General features: G+C 48.2%; 2 protein-coding genes across 2 annotated transcripts in view; both read left to right on the forward strand.

The window, feature by feature from the left end:
• Positions 1 to 14,128, forward strand: part of Kiaa1549 (KIAA1549 ortholog) — a 108,787-nt gene extending 94,659 nt beyond the window's left edge. The window contains exons 16-20 of the mRNA XM_051174674.1: positions 1,535 to 1,852; positions 5,674 to 5,720; positions 8,690 to 8,844; positions 12,358 to 12,503; positions 13,181 to 14,128. Of these exons, the coding sequence (XP_051030631.1) occupies positions 1,535 to 1,852; positions 5,674 to 5,720; positions 8,690 to 8,844; positions 12,358 to 12,503; positions 13,181 to 13,432 (918 nt within the window). The 3' untranslated portion in view covers positions 13,433 to 14,128. The remainder of the gene's footprint in view (positions 1 to 1,534; positions 1,853 to 5,673; positions 5,721 to 8,689; positions 8,845 to 12,357; positions 12,504 to 13,180) is intronic.
• A 2,964-nt stretch (positions 14,129 to 17,092) lies between these two features.
• The window catches only part of Atp6v0a4 (ATPase H+ transporting V0 subunit a4), a 77,786-nt gene continuing 70,755 nt past the window's right edge, over positions 17,093 to 24,123 (forward strand). Inside the window, exon 1 of the mRNA XM_051174638.1 lies at positions 17,093 to 17,183. The gene's annotated coding sequence lies outside the window, so the exon portion shown is untranslated. The remainder of the gene's footprint in view (positions 17,184 to 24,123) is intronic.

Below are 24,123 nucleotides of genomic sequence, written 5' to 3' on the forward strand. Positions count from 1 at the left end.
GTCGAGAAAAGGCCCCTGTGAGGGTCTGAGAAATGACAGGGCAGGAGGAATCTGTCGTAAACAGCTGGCCTTCAGGCAGGACGTGGCCATTGCTGTTTACCTTGTATTTATAGCCCTTGTATTTATCCTGCGGCAGGCAAGAGAGGGTCAGGAGGAGTCCCAGGAAACCCAAAGCGTCTCCCTTCCGAAGAACGCATAAGGGCTAATAACTGCCAGGAGGCAGACTCTCTTGACGGCATAGGTGTCTGTCACTTGCCCACGCCCCTTGGAGTCTCGCTTCTGCTGGCTGACCTCCTGAAACGCGCTTGCTACACTTGAGTAGAATTGGGGGTTTGGTGCCCTGTCTGGGTGAGTTCATGTTCGTTCACGTCTGAACGAAGCAGAACAGGATCAGCAGACCGGAATTCAAGAGAGTAGAATTTTAAACCCCAGCCCAGGCAAGCACCTTGGGAAGTCTTAACTTTGTGTGAGATTCTGAAAATAGCGGAGACAGAGGCGTGGGAAATTGTGACTTCATGGTTCTCCTTTGGGTTCTGGTAGGATTCCTGTGCTGGGGGGGGACCCAGAGGAGCCACCCTTCCCATCCTCAGAGCCTGTCTGTCCTGCTCCAAAAGTTAAACTGTCTCTGTCCTGTAAAGTATGACCACCGAGGATGAGGTGGGGAGGGCCCGGGGTGCTGGGGCTCTGGAGTGTAGGTTGAGCAACTCCCACTGGGGTCTGAGTGCTATGTGTGTGTGCAAGCACATGCATACTCTTCTGCACACATGCTCGGGTGCACACGCGCACGCACACGCACGCGCATGCACAGACACACACAGTGTGAAATAAATCTTGAACTGGTCATGATGGCGTATGCCTTTAATTCAAGCACTGCAGAGGTAAAGGCAGGTAGGTCTCTGTGTTCAAGGCCAGCTTGGTCTGCATAGGAAGTTCCAAGACCCTTTCTCAATAACTAAAATGAAAAATAAGAAAGTCAAAAAATAAATAAGCAAAGCCCCCTGGTGTTTCTGATTCTTGCTTCTTAAACTGTGGGTATAGGACATTGAACTTTTCTCAGTGATTCGGATACCTCCATTTTAGAGACATGATCTCTGAATATTTGTCACTGTTTACTATGGTAAGCAGTTTTTAAACAGATGTTTGAATTATTTACCCACAGACGTGGCGTTCTCTGACTGTTAAGAGTTTTCTCCTCCTTTTGGTTTTTACACCTGTGGAAAGTTGACCTGATTTGTGTAGTGTGTGCACTCTGGGGTGTGAATTGTGGCTACCTCCGGGTTCTGAAATCCATTTCACATAGTGGAGTTTTACGGAAAAGAAGTTGAATATCCCCACTTTGGTTTTCCTGCTATTGAAGTCTTTGTCTCCCACAAAACGTGATACGTATTATGTAGATGATTTTTACTCCTTATGACAAACCCTGTCCCCCACACAGAACCATTGTTAAATCCCACTTTGTGCCAGAATTCTGTTTCATGCTCTGCCCCAGCCCCCGTGAGCCCGTGTGTCCTTGTCTTCCTTGTCTCTCCCGCAGTCTGACCCTGACCTCCCGGCCGACGTGCAGACACCGTCCTCTGCTGAGCTGAGCAGGTACCCAGGCTTGCCCTTCCCGGCCTCTCAGTACGTCCCACCCCAGCCGTCCATCGAGGAGGCACGCCAGACCATGCACTCCCTCCTGGATGACGCCTTCGCCCTCGTGGCTCCCAGCAGCCAGCCTACCAATGCCCTGGGAGCAGGCCCAGGGGTGCCGGCCAGCCTGCCTGTGAATATTACCCCTTCCAGGGAAGAAAGGAGAGCCATGCAATGGGGCTCTTTCTATAGCCCAGCCCAGACAGCCAACAACCCGTGCAGCGTAAGTACTGGTCTCCTAGAGTTCTCTTCTGGGCACGGTGCTTGAGTTTTGTCACCCTGGAAGTCTCCCTGCAAGACTTAGGCTGCCTTTGATTAGATTTAAAGCTGCTTGGCGGGGTCTTAGTTTTTTTTGTCTTCTACTTCAATTAATTCTTAGTGTTGGAAGCATCCTTTTGTGCGGGAGGGCTGCGGGTGGTGATGTAGGAACCATCTTCTCAGCTTCCTTACAGGGTCACGGAGAGGAGATTCATTGTATGAACACATAGGGTATGTGTTCTTGTTGATTCTGTAAAGGGATCAGGGTAGAAACGACTGGAATTGTGTGACTTGTTCTTGGACCCACCTGGCCCTGATGTGCCCAGTGCTGGGAAGGCGGTCAGTCAAGCATAGACAAAGACAGCCATTTGCAAGCGTTAGCTTCCCACCTTGTGTTGTCGTTTATACTTTACTATATCTTGTTTGTGTCTTTAGTTCTTCTTCCTATGTGAGTGTGGATGTGTGTGCGTGGGTGGGGGATGGGGTTGGTGCTGTTCACATGTGGATGTATGTGGCTGCACGTGCGTGTGGGAACCAGAGGCTGGTCTCAGGTGCTGTTCCTTACGAGCTGTCAATTTGGTTGAGGTGGGTGGGTCCTTCTCTCTAGCTGGTCAGGTCTCGGAGGCTGGATGACCAGTAAGCCAACAGGAGCCTCCTGTTCCTACCTCCCCAGCTCTGGGACCACAGGTGCATGCCATCGTGTGTCTGGATTATGATGTGGGTGTTGGGGATCCGACTCGGGGTCCTCAAACCCAGACAGCAAGCGATTTACTGACTGAGCCAACCCCGACCCCAAATTCCCTTTACGAGAGGACACACAAGTTAAATAAAAGAAAACGACACACACACTGCCTTCCACCAGCTTCAGATGAAATGATTTCACTAAAAGCTTTGTGACCTATTAACTCCAGAGAGAAGTTAATATGTTACAATGTAAGTCCATTGGTTGGTGAGTGTTTATCCTGGGTTTTCCTCATTTTGTTTTTTAAACCTGTGCTAAGGTAGTCCTGGGGGTGTCTTGGCTGTCTTTCCATATGTGTGTGTATGTATACAGATGTGCCTATGGATGTGATTTTTATCTCTGAGGTTGGTGTGATTCTTTTCAACACGGATTATTTACTTTGACTCAAGAGGTGCAGAGTTAGTCTGTGTGGGCAGCTGCTGTCACGTGGGGGAAATACCATCCCATGTAGTCATTACTGTTTTCACCGTGGAGCATAGCTTTCCGGTAATAAAACGCATGAGACAAGGGATTCTTATGTAGGCAATCAGTAAGGTGTGGCGATGCATGCTTTTAACTCGGCAGAGGCAGGCAGTGTAAGTTCAAGCTAGCTTGGTCTAAATGGTGAGTTCCAGGACAGCCAGGGCTACCTGTCTGAGATAAAGAAAGGAAAGAGGGGTAAACACAAATGTTGGCTAAATATGGGGAGAGGGGAACACTTGTTCTTGGTGGGAATGGAAAGTGAAGTAGCCACCGTGGTGGTCCCTCAGCCCTGGAGTGTCACTGTCCCGTGGCTGCCGGGTGGAGCCAGCTGCGTGCCTGTCAGCAGGGGACAGATGAAGGTTCCTAGGAAGGGGGACTTTACCCAGCCGGCAAGAGGAGTGACATCATGACACCTGCAGAGCCGGAAGGAAGTCGTTATGTTAAGCCAATGAGCCAGCCTCCGACAGATGGATAGTATGTTTTCTCCTGTGTGTAGAATCTGGATCTGTGTTTCACGTGTCTAGAGCGTGAAAGCAGAAAAGGGTCCATGGCAGGAAGAGGTCCCGAGGACAAGGGGTGACAGGACACAAGAGACATGAACGCAGGAGCAGAGGCTGTTTGAGGGAAGGAAGGGGTGGGAAGGGACAGAAAAGAACAAGTGGTAAACACACACACCCGCGAAAATGCCACAGTGAAATCCACTACTTCTCTTTCTAATGTTTGTTCTTCTTCTTTTTCGAGACGTGTTTTCTCTGTGTAGCCCAGACTGTCCTGGAACTCGCTCTGTAGACCAGGCTGGCCTTGAACTCAGAGATCTGCCTGCCTCTGCCTCCCGAGTGCTGGGATTTAAAGGCGTGTACCACCACCGCCCAGGTTGAAATCCCTGCTGCTTTCTATGCTCACAAAGATTTTAACCCAACAAACTATGGGAATATTGTCCAATAAAAAGAAAATGGACAAATCGTTTGACAGTTGCTTTTATCGCCAGTGATTGTGCTCAGGTCCTGTGTGTGCCTGGCATGTGACCTGCTGTTGGACTACATCCCTCGCCCAGATTGCTTATGACATGATCTGACAGTGGTGGGCATTAAGTACAGGCCCCTGCCCTCGCCAGGCGTGGACATACTTTTTAACACTGGGTTGATGACGAGGCAGTCTCCTAAGTTAATGATACACTGACTAGATAAACCAGCCGTCCATTTGCTAAATTTTCACCCGGAAGGAATGAAGGCATGTCTTTCCCATTGAAAGCCTTTGTGTCAGCAGCTTTATTCATCCAGTTTTAAATTTTATAGTTCTAAAGTTTGGCTCCAGTAGCGCACAGAATAATCCCAAGACTTAACATATGGGATGCCATGAAATGAAAAGGCTCAGACACAGTAAAGAAAGCAGTCACTGGTGTGACAGGTCAGCTCACAGGATGGAGACAGCCTGCCAACTATTCGGGTGGCTCACAACCACCTGTAACTCCGCCTCGCTGACATTGCACACGTGTGGTGCACAGGTGTACATACAGGCAAAACATAAAGTAAGAAAATAAAATTACAAAGAGTCAATCAGTAGAAAAACTTGCGTCATTGTTTGCTGGTGGAGGACCCTAGTGGCTGCTAAATTTTAATTAGAAAACGTTCTTGCTGGGCATTGTGATGCACGCCTTTAATCCCAGTGCTCCAGACGCAGGTGGATTTCTGGGAGTTTGAGGCTAGCCTGGTCTCTATAGTGAGTTCCTGCAGCACTAATTCTAATTGGTCTTAATAATAAAAACCCAGAGTCAAATATCTGGGTAAATGGTCTAAGGTCAGAGAAGTAAAGGAACCTCAAGAGAGACCCCTTACCTCTACTGAGTCCTCAGACCAAAAGGGCAGCCCTGTCCTCGAATGCATCCTCACACTGCTCTGTCTCCCCGAAACCTCAGACTGCAATGAGCTCCTGTCTTCTCCGCCTGATATTCCTTTTTCCATGCAGCCATCTCACCCCTATTCCCACCTCCCTAGTGCTGGGATTAACGGTGCTGGGATCCCAAGGGCCGAGATCACCTTTGTGTGAGCTGTTTCTCTTTTAGACAGATTCAATCCAGTGTAACCCAGTGATACAATCTAGTGAACTCAGAGATCTGTCTGCCTTCCCGGTTAAAGGTGTGGCCACCACTGCCTGGCCTCTCTGGCTAACTAGAGGCTTAGCTCTGCACTCTGATCTTCAGGCAAGCTGTATTTGTTAGATTACAAACAAAATATCACCACAAACTCCAAGACAGCCAGGGCTGTGTAGGGGACCCTGCCTCAAAACAAAACAAAACAAAACAAAACAAAACCCAACAACAGACAAAACAAAAACATTCTTGCTAGGTATGGCAGGGAATCCCCTTAATCCCAGCACCGAGGAGGCAGAGGCAGGCAGATCTCTTGAGTTTAGGACTAGCCTGGCCTACATAGTGAGTTCTAGGCTAGCTAAGGCATCATAGTAAAAAAAAACTCCTCAATAACAACAGAGCAATAATAGTTGGCTTTAGTTTGTAAGCTTGATATTGTCATTTTATAATGAGTATTAAGTGTTTATTTTTGTGTTCTTTCAATTTCCCCTAGAGATATGAAGACTATGGAATGAACCCCCCATCAGGCCAGTTACCAAGGTAACGTTTCTGGAAGAAATCCTATGATGGCTTTCTCAAAGGCTTTTTTTTTTTTTTCTTCTATCTTTACAGGCCCATTTGTATGTTTTAGTTAATTTGAACAGTTACCAAACTCTGGGTTGTGTATCTCCTTGATCTAATGAGAGGAGGTAAACTGTTAGACTTTGGGAGACTGCTCAGTGATGAAATGCTTATGGGACAAGTGTTGTTAGGACACTTGCTGGGCAGGTAAGATGGGTTAGTGAGTGAAGGTCAGCCTGACTACCCGAGTTCAATCACTGGAACCCACACAGGAGAAGGGAGAGAACTGAGTCCAGCAAGCTGCCCTCTGATCTGTGTTCACACGTAGCCACACACACACACAGGCATGCACACACAGGCATGCACACACTAGGCCTGCACATGCACACACACACACAGGCATGCACACACAGGCATGCACGCACTAGGCCTGCACATGCACACACACACACAGGCATGCACACACAGGCATGCACGCACTAGGCCTGCACATACACGCGCGCACACACTCACAGGCATGCACGCACTAGGCCTGCACATGCACGAACGCACGCACACACACACATACACAGGCATGCACTCACAGGCCTGCACACACACATAACACACACACGCGTGCGCGCCCGCTGTGGGAATTTAAGTTCTGCTACTGTATGAGAAATGGGGGGTGGGGTGGGAGATGAGAGCCAGGAAAGGATGGTTTAGAAGAACAAGGACGCTGGGAAAATGGAAACATTAAGGGCAGTTTTACTCGTGAACAAAGTTAAAAAGAATATGAAACCAAATATTTATAAGCATGCAGCCATGTGTAAAAACGATATTGTATTACAACCGATTTGGACTGATTTTAGCACACAAGGGAGATTTATCGTGTTAGATACTGTGTCATATACCATGTGATGTACTCCTTCAAAGAGGGCAGAGAGGGGAAGAGCCGTTTCAGTAGATGGTGATAAAACAGCGTCCATTTGTGCTGAGAGTCGTAGCAAACAAGACACAGAGGACAAGTATTTGGCAGTGAGCTCTGAGCCTGCTCAGTAGATTGCCCGAGTAGAATCCACCTGAGTTTAAAAGTGTTTATGAGCAAGAAGTTGTTTTTAAAATCAGATCATTAAAAAATTAAGAAGATGAAATCAGGTGTAAGGGGCTGGAGAGGTGGCTCAGCAGTTCAGAGCACCCGTTGTTCTTGCAGAGGATCAGGGTTTGGTTCCCAGCACCCACACGGCGGCTGACAACCATCTATAACTCTGCCTTCAGGGGACACGGTGTCCTCTTCCAGCCTCCAAGGCCACCAGGTTTGCACGTGGCGCACATGCATTCATGTAGGCAAAACACTCATATGTCGTGAAATTAAATAAATCTAAGCAAACGTTTTAACCAGCTAGTAACAGAGGAGTTCTGTCCAGCCTGTTCCAGTGAAAATTAGGCATTTGTTAACCTGTATCTGCACCGTGATACAGTGCTGTGTCCGATCCAAGCACCTATTATACAGGCTTTCCTGGATGAGCTCAATGTGTCCATACCTGTAGACTCTTCATAGTTTCCAAATGACAGGTGTCATAAGACAGAGCGGTGGGCTTTAATGAACACGGCGTGGGAAGTCCCTCCAGAGTCCTGTGTCAGATGCCAGAGATTTGGTGTGGAATCAAGCAGTGTTTCCTGGCAGATCATTAGTACACTCACGCCAGAGCATCCTGTGTGGTGCAGGGCAGATTCTCCTAAAGTAACACGTGTTGGATGATGACATAAAACACATGGGGAACTGTGCTGTTTGTGGAGGGTTGTTTTTTATTTATTTTTTTTAACAGCGTGTGCTGGATGTCTACAATTTTGTTAAAATGACTGTAGAACCTGGAAAAGCGGTTGCTGCTATTGATGCATGACATTTTGCTACTGTTAGTCTTTTATAGAAATATAAATATGTACTGTGTGTCTATATAACTTGGATTTTTAAATACTTAAACTTTGTTGTCAATTTGGCCAGTTTGCCATGTTTACTTGACATACAAAAATCAACATTCATGTTGTTCTAGAAATGTTGAGCTTAATTTTTTTCCCACTTGTACAGGGATGATTCACTGTATTAAATATGTAAGGGCTTATCTATGTGGGTTTGAGTATAGAAACTAAATTTTTTTTCCATTTGTACACTGTATTAAACATGTAAGGCCTTATCGATGTGGGTTTGCGTATAGAAACTAGTGAAGTATTCTCTAGAAAATAAAACAATTGGGTGAGGATCTCGGTGTCCTCTGCGGAGGACATTTGAGTCAGATCTCAGGCTCCCTCTGTTAACTGGGAGGTGAGGACAATGGTCAGCTCCTGAGGTTGCTGTGTTGGCATGTAATGTGCTTGTGTTTTTACTAGATCTTTAAAGTAAGGGTTCTTAGTTTTAACTTACCATAAAGTTAATATTTGTGGATAGAATCCACATAAAAGCTCTCAGGAGCCCTCAATGATGTTCCCCCCCCCCAAGTTTAAAGGGGTCCAGACCTTTAAAAGTTTTAGAACGCTTCTTAAACTGGTTTTCGGTGTTGCTGGACAAGCGAGGCTGTCTGTGGTGTTTTCCTTTTGAAAACAAAAGCCCGAAGGCAAATATCAAAAGGCTCATGTCTGGGTCGCATCTTTCTGGGGTGCAGCGTGGGAAGCCAGGCTGAAAAGCGAGGCTCCGGTCACATGCCTCCCCCGCTCCGGTCCTCTACCCCTCCTTCCCCTCCTTTTCCTCCTCTCGCCTTTTTTTCATGGTAGTCCTTCACACTTAGTACTGAGGTAGGGCCCTGAACATACAGGAAAGTTATAGCCCTTAGGGAGCAAGAGAATTATCTTATGTTCCAGGAGAGGAGATAGAGAATTAGGTGAAGCTGTCTTAATCCCTGTAGGGGGCGCTAGCCTAATAACATTCTAAAGCCAGGTAAGGGGTTTTGACTCTTACTGTGCTCTCCCAGCAGACCTAGCTTCGGCCCAGGGCTGCTGCCATCTTCAGAGTTGGTCCCCCCTGAGCCCTCACAGCCATCAGCTGAAGCTCCATTTGCTGCTGCCCGAGGGATCTACTCTGAAGAGATGCCATCCGTGGCCCGGCCTCGGCCTGTTGGGGGTACCACAGGTGAGTACGGCGATTGAGCTTGCATATTTGCTTGGTAGGACCACGACAAGCCAGTGTAGCTGGCCGGATAGCTCTTCCATCTCCCTAAGAATTCTGGGTTACAGATGTGTGCTGCCCCGTCTGGCTTTTTAGATTCTGGGAGCCCAGCTCAGGTGGTCAGGCTTCCATGCCAGGGGCCTTTGCCTGCTGAGCGATCTCCCGCACCCTACAAATGTACTTTATGATATTTGCTCTGATTGGGTCCTCAGAGGTGTAAGTGGGACAGCTGTGAGACCCTTTAGGGTTTCGGGGGCGGGACACTGCTCTTTGGTGGGCAAGCAGAGGCTAGCCCAGCTGTGCTGGGGTTCACTGTAGCAGCTGTTGGTGTTACCTCTGCAGTTTACCCAAGCTTCAGACTTTTACTCCCCAAAATCACCAGCTCCCTTCTATAGCTCCCTGGCTCATGAAGAGCCAGTGCTGAGAGCTGTTTGTGAATGAGTCCTGTTTCCAGCATCTGCGTTGCTTGAGGTCATGACCCTTCCCAGGCTCGTACTGATTCTTGTATACTTTGCACAATCACCTTGGTGTGTTTTACGGCTTAAGCCCATTCACTCTGTTGCCCCCATCCCCCAATCATTCCCTCTCCCTCCTCTGTGAAACCAGCCTGAAGTGTCTCTCTGCAGGTCAGTCATAAAAATTGACAAGTAGGGAACCTTCAGAAGACATAGGCAGAAAATAGGCAGAAATAATTCACTAAAGTGTAGGGGTGTGTATGTGCACATCCAACTGTGTTTACACCATATAAAAGATCTAAACAGAATTTCAAAACTAACCAGAGAAGTATAGATTAAACATGGTAAATACAACCATGAAATTATCTTCATGAAAGTGTGGTGATGGGCTGGGCAGTAGTGGCGCACACCTTTAATCTCAGCACTTGGGAGGCAGAGGCAGGTGGATCTCTTTGAGTTTGAAGTCAGCTCAGGACAGCCAAGGCTACACAGAGAAACCCTATTGTGGTGATGCTTTGTTTATGCTGTAGCAAACATGGATCGCCGGAGGATCAGAGTGCAGAGCTAGCCACACTAGTTAGTCTTGGAGGCCAGGCAGTGGTGGCACACACCTTTAATCCCAGCAATCAGGAGACAGGTAGACCGATCTCTGTGAGTTCAAGGCCACCCTGGGCTACATGAGATTGCTCCTGTTTAAAGAGAGACACTGAGCTCACACAAAGGTGATCCCAGCAGTTGGGATCACACGCTCTTAATCCCAACACTAGGAAGGTGGAGACAGGAGTGGTATGACTGGGCAGAGAGAGGAGTATACGGCTGGAGGAGACAGGGGCTCAGTGAGTCTGAGGCGCAGTCAGCCTGAGGATTCGTAGGGACAGGATCACCCCTTTGGTCTGAGCATTTGTAGAGGTAAGAACTCTGGAGCTGGCCACTGGGCTTCTCTGACCCTTCAGCTTCCCCCCCCCCCAATAGCTGAAAGAGAATAAATAGCATCAAAAAGAACGTGGTGGTTGAGTTTACATCTAGTGCTGAGCTCCTAGGTTGTTTGGAGTGTTCAACAGATGACAAGTGGGAAGTTCCCCACACAGTGCTTATTATGGCCCTCTTCAGTATACATCAGCTGCCGTTGTTAGTGTCCTGTTGGATCCTGGCTGCTGGTGGCTGTGTTAGTTACTATTCTCACTGGTAGTCAAAAGCAGCTTGAGAAGGCAGGCTTTGTTTTGCCTCACTTGGGGGGTTCTGGTTCGCCTTGCTGGGGAGGGCAGGAGTGTGAGGCGTCTGGGACACAGGTAGGAGGCAGCCAGAGCTTTGGGGATCAGTTGGAAGTAGGACTCATGAGCTGCTGATTGGTAAAATTTTTTCATGGAATGCACAGTCTCCCCGCTCCCGAATCCCAAATATTGAGGGGGGAATGGCGGGTACCAGGATGCCCAGCACATCGTTATTCAGAGTGGGGAGAAGAAAAGGGAAGCTACCTCCCTGGATAGTGAGCATGTTGTTCAGTTCTTGGTCCGTCTTACTCACTATTTTGGTCTGGCTGACCTGGAACTCCCTGTGTAGACCAGGCTGGCCCTCAGACTCACAGAAACCCTTCTGCCTCTGCCTCCTGAGTGCCCGGATTATAACTGCGTGCCACCATATGTGGCCATGTGCAGCTATTTAAAACAGGGATCGAAAAAGGCTTGACATGTTTTAAGATCCTCTAGTTGCCTCCTGCATGCTTGGTGCTCGATCCTCCTCATATCTTTGTTCTTTGAAATAACCCTCTGTGGTGACTGAAGATGTGAGGGACTGATGCCCAGCAGGGCCAAGAGCCAGCCTCTGGAGGACAAGGGCTTGCCAGCGGCTCCGAGTTGAGTCAGCTGGAAGCCTGTGCTGTTTTGTTAAGGGATCAAAGCAACATTCAAAGTCAGGACGACATTAGGATTTCAGTCTCTGTGTGGTTTAACACAAAAGGTAGGCTTTAATCCCTCCCTGGACCACATCTGTAACCTCTAAAGACGTGCTTAGCCTCTGTGTAGAGCAGGGTGCAGACATCGGTAGATGATGTCGTGTTACCATCTTTCCCGTTGCAGACTAGGCTCATTTGGAGCTCATTGCCCTGGCTGAGGCCTGAACTTCTTTTCCTGACCATCAGCTATTGCTGCATGTCCCAATATGACGAATGAAGAGTTCCTTTTAAAATGTAGTCTATCAGCTGAGGGCGACTGGACGGCATGAAAATGGGCTGTTTTAAACAGAGAGGCCACATTACCCCAAGGGCCCCCAGAGACCTTCTGTACCGTGGACAAACTTGGTGACCCTAGGAGTGTTTAGAACTCTGTACTGAATTTCACAACGCTCAGAGATAAGTGTTAGGAGTTAGGATGTAGCTCACCGGTGAGCACTTGCCTAACAGATACAAGATCCTGGACTTGCTCCTGAGCACCACAGAAAAATAACATTAAGATCCATCCTTCCCTTCTTGATTGCAATGGTAGGGGTATTTCCGTGTGCCAGGTGCTGGCAAGAGAAAGACAGGACCGCTTTTGTAGCCACACCCACGCTGATCTGGGTGTGGGAATTAACCGAGAGCCTGGCCCTGGCTTCACTGCCTCTCGCCTGTAAGCTGGTGAGTGGGGTTACTTGTGCTATGTACGCCTGACATTCTGAAGTATAAGGAAGAAAAGAAGCACACCACACACTCAGCAGGAAGGAGCCAGTCTCCGGCATCTCTACAGCCTCAGGACAATGTGCCCCTTTCAAGTCACCTTCTGTGACCCCTCATCCGCAGACATCAGATGGCAGCAGAGACAGCAGCGGGAAGTTAGGGCTCCTCTGGCCTCAATGGCGTGTTGGGGGTGGGGGGGGGATGAGCGCAGCTCTCCGGCCTGCTGTCTTAGGGAGCGCCACTGTAGAGATGGTCCAGATCAGCAGAGTTTGAAAAAAACACTCCTGGTCAGCGCTGCAGGTGTCCTTCCTTGGCAGCTGGCCTGTGGGCCTGTTATGGATGCTGACCTGGACGCTGCTATGTTCCTTTCAGGCTCACAGATCCAGCACCTGACACAGGTGGGCATCGCGAGCAGAATCGGGGCCCAGCCGGTGGAAATCCCTCCCAGCAGAGGCAGCCAGTACGGGGGACCAGGCTGGCCTGTGTATGGGGAGGAGGAGACGGGGCGGAGAGAAGCCGTGAGTATCTGGGGCCCGGGCATGAGCTAGAGCTCACACAGCCACTCCCTGTAGCCTCTTCTGCTCTGACATTCTTTAAAAGCTGTGCTAAACATGGCTTCCACCCCTTCACGCCTCTTGCCTTAGCTTGGTTGTGAACTCCCTTCTCCTTATGGAATAGCTGTGTTTTTCCTTGAGGCAGATTTCGGGTTTCAAGTTCTGGATCTGAATAAAACCCAGACTACTTCTTTGGTGTGGTCACTATAGCTTTCATGGTCTAATCTTTCCTGTATCCTTGCTGGCTCGCTGATGACACTCCAACCCTGGGATGGTTCTGTCATAAATAAGTACACGACTCGGAGCATTTCAAGGCATCCATCGCCCGTTGGCTTTCTAGCTACTAAGTGCGAACAACATTAAGATCTGCAAGTTCTTTTCCGGTGGCCCCTTAGCTGCCTCCACTCCGGGGTTTCATCACATGTGTCCTCCACTTTTCTTCCCAGCTCCAATCTGTCTGTTCCCCATTAATCGGAAGCCCCGGAGTAGCTCCTGTCTGCATAAGCAGGGACCTGGGTGGCAGGGACCACGCTGGAGTGGAAGATGGCTGGAGGACAGCTTGGCAACCCCACGCCAGTATCGGCTTGGTTTCCCTTTTGTTCTCACAGGGGAAGTGTAATAATGTTCACTATGTCTTCCAGACACACGTGCTTGGACATCAAGAGTATTCTTCACCGCTGTTTCAGGTGCCAAGGACTTCGGGCAGGGAGCCGTCAGCTCCTCCTGGGAACCTCACCCACCGAGGGCTGCAGGGCCCCGGGCTGGGTTACCCCACCAGCTCCACAGAGGACCTCCAGCCCGGCCACTCCTCCGCCTCCCTCATCAAAGCGATCCGCGAGGAGCTCCTGCGGCTCTCCCAGAAACAGGGCTCAGTACAGAACTTCCACAGTTGATCAGCCTCCCTTGCAGGTTTGCCAAGTATCTGCTTCCTGTGGAAGCAAGACCGAGAAAATCAACCGAGTGGGTGTTTGCAAGCGTCGGAAGCAGCGTCTCCGGGCAAGCCGCCCGGGGAAGGGGACAAGTTGCAATCTTAGAAGATGCCATAAAGTCACATGGACAACTCATGGTTCTTTCACAGGGTTGGCAGTTTGGTGACCACTTGGGTTTAGTCAAGATGTGTGTACTTTGGGCCAAAAGCCAGCACTACACACACACACACACACACACACACACACACACACACACACACACACACACGACCAAAACACAGACCTAAGCTAACAAAAATGCTCCTCTTTCAAAGGCAAAAGATTAAAACGTGTAGGTGGTTAGGGACGGAGGGGGCAGCGTCTCTGTGGGAGTCTGGCCGGCAAGTACAACTTATCAGCTGCTCTGTTTCCTGAGAAGAGAGATTTCAAGGCATTTTAGTAACAGCTTGGTCCCTCTTGTCCTCTGTAGGAACTTAGTTCAGTAGTAATATTAACAACAAGATGTGCTAAGACTGCTTGGTAATCTAAAAAAAGCTACCAACAGGTTGTGGAGCCTGGTGATTCCAAACAAAGCCATCGCCTGCGTTCTTTCTCCTGGTGCTACAGCTCCGAGGGTCCTTCACCTTTCTGTCTGTGAAATACAGCCGTGGCTTCTGCAGTAGGAGTATGTTGGCGGTTTCGTTGTGTTTTGGGGGGGGTGTGGAGGGGAAGAAAAGGAAAAACAATCAGAACCCCTGCATTGGAGGGGGGAAGCTTAATATTTATTTGGTTTTTCAAAATACATATCAGAGTTTAGATTTCCAGTCTTAGTGGTATTTGCCATTTATTCGTTTGGCTCACCAAACGGCTCTCGGTGATATGGCAGCCCATCTCAGTGAGGTCCGTCCTACAGAACAAGGCTGCTGGATGCCCTCACTACCAGGTCCTTGTACCTTGCTGACAGTTTACTCACAGATTATGTTTGAATGAGGAGTCTTACAGAAACAGACATTATTTTTGATGACTCGTAGGACCGCCCGATTGTCATTAATCCATCCATAGTAGTTAGGTTCCCTGAGCTCCAGCCTGGAAGCAGAACTATGTTCCTGTCAGCCTCTTTGGAGACCATGAAGGAAATGAGGGTTTCCCCCATTTCCGATTTTGCTATTATTTCCTTGTCTGAAAACTGTCCTACTTTAGGCCTGAGAGAGGTCATCTCACAGTGACTTCTGAAGCCATGTTTCTCATCCTCTGACATTATTCTCAATGCCATTCTGTATTCTGGTGCCTGAATGAAACTCTGGGACATTGTAGATGAGCAGAGGAGTCCCGCCATGAGCCTCTGCATCAGATGAATGAATACTTTTGATCAAACAACAAACAGATAATGGGGTAAAGTTTGGGGGGGCTCAGCCTAATCAAAACCTGTGTGTCTGGACATGTCTTAAGAACATGGGAACGGCTAAAATGAGCCCTAGACCGTAGTCACTATTTCCAGAATTGTTCCTGCCCTTCTTAGTTGGTCTCGGGACACAAGGGCCACCTGTCCCTGGAAATCCTGTCCCTGGTGCGGCCAGTGCTATCTGTACACTTGAGATGAGAAGGCGTGCAGGAGGGGACCCCTAGCTCTTCACTGGGTGGCCTGTAGGCTGTCTGCAGAGCGTGGAGGAGGACACCCCTGTTCTGAGCTTATCTTCTGATCTTGATTTAATGTCCACTCTTCCTAAGCTGGAAGATCCTCTTCCCAAGCCACTCAGAAAACCAAGTCTCAAATATCCAGGCAGAATTTTACTGTGACGCCTCATGAGAAATTCGAATCATATAGCACAGAGAGTAAGTGGCCCTTTCTTACCGCATGTCATGAGTGTTTGGGACTTGGGACTTAGAGTGTCACAAAAATGGTCACCTCCTTTGTACACTGCCAAAATAAGCCTTAGTGTCAGAGGATGTGGAGGCAACGGCAGTTTCAATGCCTTTGAAATTGTAATAAAGGGATTCTACCTGTATTTTTTATTCTTAGTAGCAGATACACCTTTAAACAGGTGTTACAACCAGAGGTGGGTTGGCATGCACCTCTGGGAGCTCCAACGCTCAGTTGTTGGTCATTTAAAGCACACTCAGTTGTCACTTACTTCCCCTAGATACCCGCCACAGCGGGCTCACCACACTGAAACTGCTGTGGGATGCGCCACGCCCGTCAGGTGTCCAGTCACTTATGCAGGGTGCCATTCTAATCAACAAGATCACCACACACACGCGCGCACACACACACACACACACACACATCCCATAGGATCTCTGCGTCTAAGGGTCAGGGGTGATCCTGCTTGCAAACATCCCTTGAGGAGGGAGCCTCAGTCACTGTGGACATATAAGATGTTATATGTGTGAATGCTCTGGTGTGGCTGATGTGATATGCTGTCATCTTCCAGTGTCTGGGTTCACATACAGGCAATCAGATTAACCCTGAAAGCCCAGCGTGACTGCTCTGACTGCTGGTTTGCTTTGAACTTACTGCTTTCTCTCTTGGCTTCAAAGATCCCCTGTGAAGCTCCCCCTCCCCCCCGACTTTCTGCAGTTTCTGACACTAGCTGGATCAGCAGACATGAGCCCGTCTTCCGAGAGATCTTAGAATCTAAGCTGGATAGTATAGACAGGTATAAAAGCCGCAAGGTTCAGATAAGCGGCGAAGCTTAGATATCCATAAAATGTAAAGCGCCCAGGTGTATGGGATATTCAGAAGTCATAGAAGTTGCGTAGATGAGCTCTTAGGGGAGAAGCCAGCTGCAGAAGTCACTTTGATGTTCCTCAAGCCAGTGACACTATGGTAGGGGATGAAGCCCACAGTTGTCCTGGGGAAGGGTTTAGGAATTGGGTACTCCGTCATCGAACGTGAACTCAATCTTGAGCTGGTGTCGTGTGAGCACTCAATCCTTAACTGCACTGTGTAGGAAGTTTCAGAAGAGGAGGAAGTAGTGTTGGGTGGGGGGGAAACCTGGCCAGTAACGTGCAGTAAGCAGGTCAGCAGGCTGGTGGGGGTGGGGAGGCCAGAGTACCAAGAACTGGTGTGGTCTGGTCTAAAGGAAGTCAGCGGTGTGGTCAGGGCCCTGCGGGGTCTTACTGACCCTCTGTTGCGGGTAAGTACATCTGGCTTCTTTACACCTCTGTGTCCTCCTCCAATTTTTATTTCATTTCAGCCCGTGTGTTGATTTCGATGGCACATGACTTTTAGGCAGTAGGATTTTCGCCGAGCAGAATTTTTGAAGCCATGAGGCCTGTGACCTGAAGGTCCCGGGCTAAAAGCAGCAGGTCCCTGCTTCCTTGTGTGCAGGGTTCACTGCAGCTTCAGACCTTGATGAGTGCTGCAGTCACGAAGCCAGTCCCCAGACGCTAGTCTGCTTTGGAAGGACTTCACGAGTTAATCATTGCTTAGGCCTCCCCTGGTCCCTTCACCCTGCATTCTTAAGTGGGAATGAAGTAGACACTTGGAAGGATGTTGGGTCAAGGTTCTGGGCACAGGGCAGGGTGCTCCTATCTTTACTGAGCTCACAGCTAGTGGGAATGTTCGCCATTTCGTCTCTACCTCCAAAGTGAGGCTCCAGAGTTCGTCGTCAGAGCCTGCTCACCCACATCTGGTCCAAACAGGAGTACAAGGAAGTCCGTGTCTACACCCGTGAGCACAAACACGCCTGTATCCGTCATTCAGTCCAACCCATTGCAGGCATCCTTGGTACAGGTGAGAGAGTTTCTGTGGGCCTCCATTGTAACATTCTCATGAACTATATAGGCTTACACTTGTCGCCTAGTAAACAAGACTGGTGCACATTTAGGTGGTTGGTTTTGGGGGGGAGGGGGCTCGAGGGGGTGGTGATTGTGGGCGTTTAAGCTAGGATTCTTTTGTTCATGATAAAAAAGACTTGAAAACTGAGCCGTCGTGGTGCAGTGTTAATTCATGCCTGTGTGTGTAACAGGACACTCGACAGTTATCTTAAGAACACACAGCGCATTGAAGTGTAGAGAAGGAATAGTAAATGCCTCTGGGAACACGATCGGTTAGGGTGCAAGAGGCGCAGAGAATGTCTGCATCTGATATGCTTACCCCTCCCGGGTCGGTGTCCCACGGGGCAGGTCACATCCAGGCTCCTTCCTACGGGGTCTCTGCTTCAGGGTCACTTTAGTGATTTAGCTGGAGCATCACTGATGTCCTTTCTTGTACCCACCAGACATCAAGTACACATGACTTGACTCCCAAAGACGCGGTTGGGGAATCATATAGGGCTAAGTTACAGCCAGACGCCCCCTTCTTCCCCTGCAGCAGGGGAAGCCAGAGGAGCCAGGGCTGCGGGGCCTTACTTAACTGGCTCATTCTTAGCATCGGGGACTTGGTTCAGAAACAGTTATAGTCAGGCTCTGGGCTTTGCTCTCCCCTCTGCAGAGCTTGCTGTGGAGCAGAGAAAAGCAGGACCAGAGTTGGCGTCAGCCAGGGAAGCTTGCGCTGCCCAGCTGCTGGGGGACAGACGGTTGAGGTCCGTGTTCTTACTTTCTGCACCCTTTGTGCTAGATGATGCGCGTTAATATACAAAGCCGCAGAGCTAAGGGGGCCCCCTGTGGTATCAAGACTGCAACTTGACAATCATGGTTTGCTGATCTCAAGCGGGCAGGCACTTAAATCTCGGTATGGGTGTGTGATTTTAGCGATTGAGCCCACCCTTCTATTTGTCAATTATGTTTCTACCCTTCAATTAGCCGCCCTGTTTTCTAATGTGCTGTAGAGTTTGGAAATCATTTATGCAGTGTTTGGTTCCCATGTTTACAGTTTTTACAGCTTTTTCCCCCCTAGCATTTTAAATGGAAATGTCAATAAATGCTACGAATTGGTGTCAAAGTGATACTTTCTGGGTTATTCCTTCGCAACACACTTGCTTTGTGGTTTGTCAAATGTGGTTACCCGTGCTGAGGTGGCCCTTTGTTCTCTGATTTTGAGTGCCTGCTGAGAACACTTTGTAGTGTGGTTTTCTAAAGACTTAATCAACCCACCAGAAGGGTCCCCACTCACACCAGGTGCCGTGCCCAGTGGCCCTGCCGGCACACCCTCTAAGATGGAAAGGACACTATGGCTTACTAGGGCGAACTAGGGGTTGTTTTGGAAACCCAAGAAAATGAAGCTCCCTGGCAACTCAGGAAGGAGAACACAGGGAACACAGCAACTAAGGAAAACATGGAATCCTGGGTAATTCCTGGGTCCGCAAACATGGAACCCTGATGAGTCCCAGTCTGTATATAGACCGGGTTTTGTACATTACCAGTTGTGTGTAAAAGGCCTCGCTAATAGGGGCAGCTCTGGAATAGATACAGAAACCGTCTCTGTTGCTTTACAGCTTCGTTTATAAATATGCAAGCAAACTAATCTTGTCAGGTAGAACCCACAGGGTATTGTTATGGCTGTTGCGGTCCTGGCCTGAGCATGCTAATCTGGGAGCTGCCACGCTTCTTTGAGGTCGTGGCCCCTGCTTATGGTGAAGGCAGAGCTGCCAGCTTCAGGGCTCAAGGACATTGCTCTTCGAGGAGAATACAGCAGGTAGAGTAGCTCACACCTGTAATCCTGGCACTGTGGCCATGAGTTCAAGGCCAGCACAGTTCCAAAATATTAATAATAATAACAACCACAAGGAAATCTTAAAACTCAGATCTAAACATTAAAAACAAAGAAACAAATCTTAATAGTGGGCCAGGGGGATGCTCAGCAGGTCTCTAAAGGTGAACCTAAAGACCCAAGTTCGGTCCCAGAAGCCACCTAAGAAAGCTGGAGGTGGTAACACACCCATCTCTGGCCCCAGCACTCCTGCATTCAGAGGGGACACGGAGAAAAGTCAGTCACCCTGAAGATCTTACAGTGGAGCTTGTAACAGACTGCCTCAACGGGCGGGTTTCTGCACAGGCCGTGTGGCCAAGTGTGTCTTAATGAGGAGGGGCAATTTCCTCCAGGCCTGGCTACCTGGACTTGATCCCCAGGGCTCACATGATGGGAAGAACCGAATCGTATATTTGTTCTTGGATCTCCATGCCTGTGAACACAAATGCATGAGTGCACAGGCATGTACACGCAGTGCACACACAGATACAATAAATTAATAAACATTTAAAAGATTTAAAAATCTATGCCGGGTGTGGTGGTGCATGCCCTTAATCCCAGCACAAGGAAGTGAGTTCCAGAACAGCCAGGGTTTGTTACACAGAGAAACACTGACTCGGCTCCCCCCACCAAAAAAAAAAAAAAAAAAAAAAAAAAAAATCCAGTAGCAAGAATAGAGCATTATTAATTTTAAAGCAAATTTGAAAAAAAAATCTTCCAGCGAAAAATAAGAACACACTTGAATATGCAGTGATCATATATCAGATGGTTTTCATTAACACTGGGCATGGGTGTAGCTCAATGGTAGTGTGCTTGCCTGGTATAGGCAAGGCCGTAGGTTTGGCCCTTAGCACCACAATATTACATATATAGATAGACACATACATATATGTACAGATATATGTATCTGTAGCTATCTATCTATATATCTGTATATCATAGCATGCTGTAATGAATAGGATTTTTTTTTAACAACAGAAAACTGTGAGAGCTGGTGGAATGATTACCCAGCCAGATTTTACCTGCTCTGAATGAAAACAGGTCCAAAGTACCGGGAGAGCGCTCATTAGGAACACTAGCAGCTTTGAAGGTCAGGTTGCTCCCACACTCAAAGCAGTGGTCACTTCTTGTCCCTCCCACTCCTGGTTTGTGCCTCTCTGCCCAGCACAGCTTAAGGTGAAGGGAAAACGGGCAGGCCAGCTCCTGGGGAAGATCATTTACCAAAACCTTGTTATTGCCAGATACCCTGTTTGCCTGGTAACTTGATTCCTCCGTGGATCTCCAGCTCCCACGGCTGCCCATCCTGGGTTGAGTGTGGCTAGGGTGTGTTTATTCCTCTGATGTTAAAGCCTGGAAAGATTACAGCGGCAAGTCTGGGTAAACCACATTCGTGTAGCTACCAATGTACTGTTTGTTGTATTCACTGCAGTGCATAGCACTGTGAAACGACAAACATGGTAACATCATGTCCAGAGCCTGGGTTGGGGAGGCTCCTTTAGCAGGGCCTGGGAGGGGAGGGTAAATATTTGGGTTGGGGTTCTGTGATGTGGTTGTGAGTCTCAATAAGTCGTTTCTTTCATTTAATATTTTAAAATTCTGAAGAAAATGCTAGGACAGAGTTTAAGGGGAAAGGAATTATAGCAGAACCGGGTTGCTGTGTTTCAGTGAAAATCAGTGGGTTGTTTTTCAACATTAGTTCTGTGCTGTGGTCTTAAACAGAAGCTAGGTATTCTGATCTTAGCAGAATTGAAAGATAGGCAAAATTTAGAACCCCTGAAGCTGTAAGAGATAGAATGCTCACTGCCTCGGTCTGAGCTCTGAGAACCACTAGCCCAGTACAATGGCTCGGGGTAAAGGGGGGCCTCCACAAACAAAAGTAAGTGAAGTCTGGGGACCAGTGTATTTATGTCACAGATAATTCTTCTTAGTGAGACAGATTGGATTTACAAATGACCAGTAGTGTTAAACGTTTCCAAGACTCACCAAATTTAAATGAGATAATCGGCATACAAAGCCAACACCTTTAATTGTTTTTTGTTTTGTTTTGTTGTTATTTGTTTGTATGTTGGAGACAGGGTTTCTCTGTGTAGTCCTGGCTGTCCTGGAACTTGCTCTGTAGACAAGGCTGGCCTCGAACTCAGTGATTCCTGTCTCTGTCTCCTGAACACTAGGGTTAAAGGCATGTGCCATCATTGCCTAGCAATCTTTAACTCTTATTTTTTCTGGCCCAAAGTCTACATTAGCATTAATGAAGGAAATAAAAGCTAATATAACTACACTAAAGATGCCAACATCAAAATTCTAGTAAATTTTACTCTTAAAAAAGGTAAGTGGAGGCTGGGTGGTTTTGGCGCGTGCCTTTAATCCCAGCACTTGAGAGGCAAAGGCAGGGGGACCTCTGTGAGTTCGAGGCTAACCTGGTCTACAAGAGCTATTCTATGACAGCCAGAGCTACAGACAGGCAAATCCTGTCTTGAAAACAACAACAGAAAGTTAGGTGGAGAGTGGAAGGGTGTCTCAGTGGCTAGGAGCACTGAGTGCTCTTGCAGTGGACTTAGATTCAGTTCCTGGTACCCATTAGGTGGCTTACAACTGTCCATATATCCAGTTTCAAGGGATCTGATGCCCTGCTTTACCTCTGTGGGAAGTGGAAAGCAGGCACACACACGCACACACACACATGCATATATGCACGCAACACTCATGCACATGAAAATAAATGATTTTTTGGTAGGTAACAGCTAGGGGGATGACTCTTGTAGGTAACAGCTAGGGGGATGACTCAGTGGGTGTGCGGTACAGACCTGTGATCCCTGAACTGGACTGCAGAAACGAGAGTTCCCGGGGCCAGTGAGTGAGCTCCGGTTTCCATGACTCTGTCTCAGAGAACAAGGAGCAAAAGAGAAAATCAACCTTTGGCATGTCCATTCATACATGCTTGCGTGTGTGTGTGTGTGCACGCGCGCACACACACACACACACACACACACGCTTGTGCACGCATGCACATAAGTAAATGCTAACCATGTTAATGTTGAAAATGTCCTGTGACTGGGGGAACTGTTCAGAACATTTTACTTTCAAACTGACTTTATACTAAGTTGTCCCCATCATCAAAACATGTACAGCCACAGTAACAAGTACACAGGCGTGACTTTCATGGTGATTGGTTTACAGCCCCCCTAGCTGAAACGAGGGCTTCGTCTTGCACCCTCCTGTGTCTGAGATGTAACATTTAGTGAATGCATTCTGAAGTATTGGTAGAATTGATACACAGTCTAATGAATTTTTGGTCACAGTGATGAGTGCACCATGCCTGAGTTTGGAACCTTGTCCCCTAACCTTCTGGCCTCCTTAGTGAAACGGTGGGTGATTCTTAAAAGAATCCTGGGGATCTAGAGGGGAAGTGGCCCCAAGGTGGTTTAACCTTAACTTACTATTTGATGTAACACTATCTATAATAGCAAAGTACTGGAGGCAACTATTATTTTTCTAGAGCAGCTCCCTGGATTTTCTTTGCTTTGTTTTTGTACCTTTGAATTTTTGTTTTTCAAGACAACATTTCTCTATGTAGCCCCAACAGCTCTGGAACTCAGTCTGGAGGCCAGGTTGGCCTCAAACTGGAGAGATCCATCTGCCTTTAGCTCCAGAGTGCTGAGATTAAAGGCGTGCACCACCACTGCCCAGCAAATTATTTTTCTATTGGCTCAGAAATTATTTGGCTCTTAGGTAGGGGTATGTTTACTATTCCATTTTTTTCCTGGCTTCTTTTAAAACTTGTTAAATATATACACAACCTGCTTAGTTTGTATGTTACTTATTTATATGTGTGTTTTCAAGGCCGACCATTTGGTATTGGATGACAGTCTGGGGGCTCATCCCTGGGAAGACCATTTCTCCAGCCTTCACTGTCCCTTCGCTGTGGAACCTCTCCTAGGCTTCCCCCTCCCACGGTAGCATGTCTGTTGGTGTCTTCCTACTTAGGTCATATTCATGCAGGCATGTAGAGACTTCCTGGATGTAGCTTCCTTGTCATTTCTAGGAGACATGATCTCATAGGAGACTTCCTGTTCTGGCTCTCACATCCCCATTCTGCAATTCCTGAGCCAAAACCACAAATATCGCTACACCCCTTTGTGTCGTCCTCACACAAGGGCCGTGCAGGTCTCTGTATTACTTCTGTGTAGTGTGTGTGCTGTGGGATTGAGCACTGGGTTAGGGACAATAGGGCCCGATGGCCCCTCATACTGTCCTTAGTTTGTTCTGTGACTCGCTATATCGTCCCTGTAGCCGAGGAAAAGAACTGCTATGGTGGAAAGTGTCCGTATTCATTTGCATATTAGTTCCTTGTCAGTTTAAAAGGGATACGGTCTGCCTTGGGTCCAGCCGGCATGGCGTGGTGTCAGGAGTGGAGTGCTGGTCACATTGCATACTGTTTTTATATCCTCCACTTTTGCCATCTCTGTTTGTATGAGTTACTCAGTTTTTGTTTTCATTTATGTGTTTGGGTAATTTGCCTGTGTATGTACCGCATGAGTACAGGGCCCAGGGACGTCAGAACAAGGTGTCGATGCCCTGGGACTGGAGTTTCAGATGGTTGTGAGTCTCCATGTGGCTGCCAGGAATTAAACCAGGGTCCCTGGAGGAGCAGCCATGCTGTGGCCAAACAAACACTGGACAAGCAACTAAAAGGGGGTGTGTGTAGTGGTGCATAGCTATAAACCCAGACTAGGGAGGCAGAGGCAGGAGGATCAGAAGTTCAAGGCTAGCCTGGGCCACAGGAAACCAGTCCTCAGTTACATGTTGAGTTCAAGGCCAGCCTGGATTACAAGCAGTTTCTGTCTCAAATCAAAAACCAGACAAAACCAAGGAGATGAGATGGGTTAAGAGCGAGGCTGCACACACTGGAGGGACAAGCTGGTGTCCACTGCCTCCCACACGGCAGCCCACGCTCATGAATGAGCTTTCTCGGCTTGCGTGTTTATCATTGGCTGGATCTGGTTCTTGCATTTTCTGCTTAGAAAGTTGTCGCCTAAAGTAAAGT

Source organism: Phodopus roborovskii, unplaced genomic scaffold (genome assembly GCF_943737965.1).
Source record: "Phodopus roborovskii unplaced genomic scaffold, PHOROB, whole genome shotgun sequence".
NCBI lineage: Eukaryota > Metazoa > Chordata > Mammalia > Rodentia > Cricetidae > Phodopus > Phodopus roborovskii.